The following is a 4,195-nucleotide window of genomic DNA, read 5'->3' as shown; positions in this document are numbered from 1 at the left end:
TAATTTTTGTAATTATTCTCCATCTTGTACTACCACCATCTACTTAACCATAGTGTATATGGATTAAATAAACATTACTTTCCAGAAATTCCTTCTAAATCTTAGACAAAGTTGGTATTTCTAATTTCCATGATGTGAATCTCCCATTCCAACACATCCCAAATGTGCTCTATTGGATTCAGATCTGGTGACTGTGGAGGCAATTTAAGGGCAATGATCTCATTGTCATGATCAAGAAACCAATCTGAGACGATTCATACTCTATCACATAGAAGTATTTTTGATTAAAAGATAAATTCAGAAAGCAGAATTAATCAGGATTACTTAGTGGTGCATGAATGCAACATAAATAAACTAAAAAAATGTTGCCTGATTTTGATGGAGGAATGGTATAGTAACAGTTTAAAAATAAAAATGTTGATTTTTAGCAGGCCGTTTTTGGCGTTAACGCAGCACATTAACGCCAGACTCTCATGGGGCAATAGAAAAATATTGGATCTATACTAATGATAACTTTCATCGTAATATTTTAGCATGGGGTGAGAACAAATTAGTCTTCCAACCTGTGTAAGCATACTGTGAAATTAGATTAATTTATTTTTTGCTAAATTATTAATGTTACAGATCTAAGGTTGTGTGAATGGTAGATCTATTGTTATTTATTTACTGTATTTATCATATTTCTCCCTCCTACTCGTCAGGCCGCCTCCTGCTGTTATTAACAAGCAGAAAAAGCTGCTGTGGTTGATCTGATTGTTTGGTGAGGGAGTGAAACAGTTTTTCTACCAACAATTAACATTTATATTTAAATTTTTTGTAAGTCAACTTGTAGATTATTTCTGTTAATTTTATAGGTAAGGAAAACACCCTCTGAAACCAAAAAAGTGCGTCGAAAAGCTCCTCCTAAAAACTACTCTGGCATTGTTTTGATTTTCGGGAACTTATTAGGTCGCAAGAGTAGCCGTAACAAATAGAAAAACTTCATTGATGATTTGAAGAAAAACGCAAGGTTGGGGGATCCAGCCGATCACCCACAGACGAACAAAGCCAGCGGGTGAAAGGTGAGTAAAATCAGCTGATTGGGTTTATAAATGAAAGGACGTTTTTATAACTTTTTCAAAAGCAAATGGATCTGTGATCTGGTTTCCAACCATCTGCTTTGGAAACCTGTTCAAAGACTTACTTTTACTTATTATTTAGGAAGCACACACTATTAATGAATTTCTTTGGCAGAATTAAAATGAGCGATTTCGATCTAGATTAATTCCAAGATTACAGTGAGAAATAATCTAGATTTAAAAACCTCTATGCCCACCACTATTTATTTTGCCTAATATAGGCCATTTAAAGCAATCTGTCTTTTTACAGTTTTAAAGCTTTTCCAGGTATACTCATTACTAAAAGAGTAATGAGTATACCTTTTTGAGTATACCAGACTTCAAAAAGATCCACACATTTATTCACCTACANATTTTTGTAACTATTCTCCATCTTGTACTACCACCATCTACTTCACCACAGTGTATATGGTTAAATAAACATTACTTTCCAGAAATTCCTTCTAAGACAAAGTTGGTCTTTCTATCCTTAGAGTTGATCTCCTCTAGAGGATATAATCTACAGTATAACATATCTCTTCAATGTTTAGGTTTGTTGCGTTTCCCATGATGTAAATCTCCCATTCCGCCACATCCCCAATGTGCTCTATTGGATTCAGATCTGGTGACTGTGGAGGCGATTTAAGGGCAATGATCTCATTGTCATGATTAGAAAACCAATATGAGACGATTCATACTCTATGACATAGATATTTTTGGTTAAATCATAAATTTAGACAGCAGAATTTATAGTGATAACTTAGAGGTGCATGAATTAAAAAAAAAAACAAAAACAAAAAACTTAATGCCTGATTTTGATGGAGGAATAGTTTTGCAACATAGTTTAAAGGGGAGAATGTTGATTTTTAGTGGTGGGCTGTTATCAGTGTTAACGCCAGACTCTCATCGGGCGATAGGAAAAATATCACTGTTAATTTATTCTCACAGTTGGGTTAGGAGCTGGATCTATACTAATGATAACTTTCACCTTGATATTTTAGCACGGGGTGAGAAGGAATCAGTTTTCCAACACGTGTAAGCGTACTGTGAAAATAGATTAATTTCTTTTTTGCTAAATCAAAGATCTAAGGTTGTGTGAATGGTAGATCTATTATTTATTTACTGTATTTATCGTATTTCTCCCTCCTCCTGTTGTGATTAACAAGGAGAAGCAGCTGCTGTGGTTGATCTGATTGTTTGGTGAAAGAGTGAAACAGTTTTTCTACCATCAATAAATAAGGAAAACACCTTCTGAAACCAAAAAAGTGCTTTTTATATTCAAGTGAGTCGAAAAGCTCCTCCTAAAAACCACTTTGGATTTTTTTTTTATTTTTGGGAACTTATTATTTAGCAAGAGTAGCCGTATCAAGTAGAAAAACTTCACTGATAATTTGAACAAAAGCGCAAAGTTGGGGGATCCAGTCGTTCACTCACAGACGAACAAAGAAAGTAGCCAGCAGGCTGTGACTAAAATCAGCTGACTGAGTTTATCAATGAAAGCACTGCTGTGCTGCAAAGAAACAATTGATCACTACTGAAAGCAGAGTTGTTAATTTTGGAAAAGGATTGTGGCTATGAAGGATGTTTGTTGATTAACTTTTTCGAAAGCAAATGGCTCTGTGTGATGCTTTAATGATGTCTGACCCTGAAACTCCGCCTGAATCTTAGAACATGTTAAACATGGATGCAGCAATAAAGACACCAAGTTTGCTTCAGGAAAACATATTGAACAGGTTTCCAACCATCTGCTTTGGAAACCTGTTCAAAGACTTACTTTTACTTATTTAGGAAGCACACACATATGAATTTCTTTGGCAGAATTCAAATGAGTGATTTTGATCTAGTTTAATTCCAAGATTATAGTGAGATTAATCTAGATTTTAAAAAATTCTGCCCACCACTATTTATTCTGCATAATATAGGCCCTTTTAAGCAGTCTGTCTTTTTACAGTATTAATAGAAACGAAAAAGACCAAGATGAATTTTATATAAAGCTTTTCCAGGTATACTCATTACTCAAAGTCAGACTTCAAAAAGATCCACACATTTATTCACCTACAGTACATGACGACTGGCAGGTAATATAAAGTGAGAGTGCCTTGCCCAGGCCACATCAACNTACATGACGACTGGCAGGTAATATAAAGTGAGAGTGCCTTGCCCAGGCCACATCAACATGTTACAGAAGGAGGCTGGAAATGATCCTACAACTTTAACAGCATTTACATAAAAATTCTTGACTCTCCTCTTAGCTAGACTTTAGCAATTCACTGAATTCGTAATTTTTTCCCCCAAAGTTCTATTGTCATTACGTTGTTTTTTTTGGTTTATGCATTTCAATGTAATTATCTAACGTTGAATGTGTGACTCTGAATCGTCTTGCCCTCTTTTCTCCTGAAAAAGATGCTAAGATGCTTAGATAAAAACGTATGTGACAGAAATAATAAAAATGTAAATATTGTGTGACCTGTTCCTGCATGAGGTCTTTGAGCTGCGTGATCTTCTCTGTGTCTTCCGGGTGGCTGGTGATGTAATCCTTATCAAAGAAAGCCTGGTGAAAAAAACAAAAAAGGAAAAAAAGGTAATTTTATACTTACTGAAGGGTTTCTGCTAATGTTTGTATTGAGCTATTACACTTTTAGAATGCTGTATTACAATTTTTAACAAAATTAAGAACCAGACCTTTAAAAAAATTTAAAGGAAAGCTATTTTTAAATAGTTATAAATGATCAAATTATCAGCTCTTGTGCTTCATAATGAAACTAAAAAAATAAAAGATTTTTTCTTTAAAATCTTGAAATGACCAGACAGCCAAAATAAAACCTAAAAATAAAAATTATTAACTCTTATTACAGAGTTTGTTTTTTAAAGATTGTTTTAGTCAACCTCCTGGTATCTAGCGATGCCTCCGTTCACAGCAGCGTCGATGACTCCATTCAGCGTCATGCTGAGCAGGTTGATGTTCCCGTGCAGCTGCTTGTGTTGGTACTGACTGATCAGAGTCCGCAGCTCTTGGTTCTTGTTTTCCACCACAGAGATGGCGTTTTCCAACGGACTCACCTCCACCTGGGATGGATGATGGAATCAGAGAAATGGAT

At 35.0% G+C, this 4,195-nt stretch overlaps 1 protein-coding gene across 5 annotated transcripts in view; it reads right to left on the bottom strand.

Moving 5' to 3' along the window:
• Window positions 1-4,195, bottom strand: part of dock3 (dedicator of cytokinesis 3) — a 220,096-nt gene that overhangs the window by 6,396 nt on the left and 209,505 nt on the right. For all 5 annotated transcript variants that reach the window (XM_015388011.1, XM_015388012.1, XM_015388015.1 and 2 more), the window contains 2 exons: window positions 3,984-4,163; window positions 3,565-3,648 (listed from right to left, as the gene is read on the bottom strand). In XM_015388011.1, coding sequence (XP_015243497.1) covers window positions 3,565-3,648; window positions 3,984-4,163 — 264 coding nt within the window. The remainder of the gene's footprint in view (window positions 1-3,564; window positions 3,649-3,983; window positions 4,164-4,195) is intronic.

The sequence above is a fragment of the Cyprinodon variegatus genome, unplaced genomic scaffold, assembly GCF_000732505.1.
Source record: "Cyprinodon variegatus isolate N-32 unplaced genomic scaffold, C_variegatus-1.0 Scaffold411, whole genome shotgun sequence".
NCBI lineage: Eukaryota > Metazoa > Chordata > Actinopteri > Cyprinodontiformes > Cyprinodontidae > Cyprinodon > Cyprinodon variegatus.
Note: the sequence above shows the minus strand (reverse complement) of the source record. Positions and strands in the feature narration are given on the sequence as shown.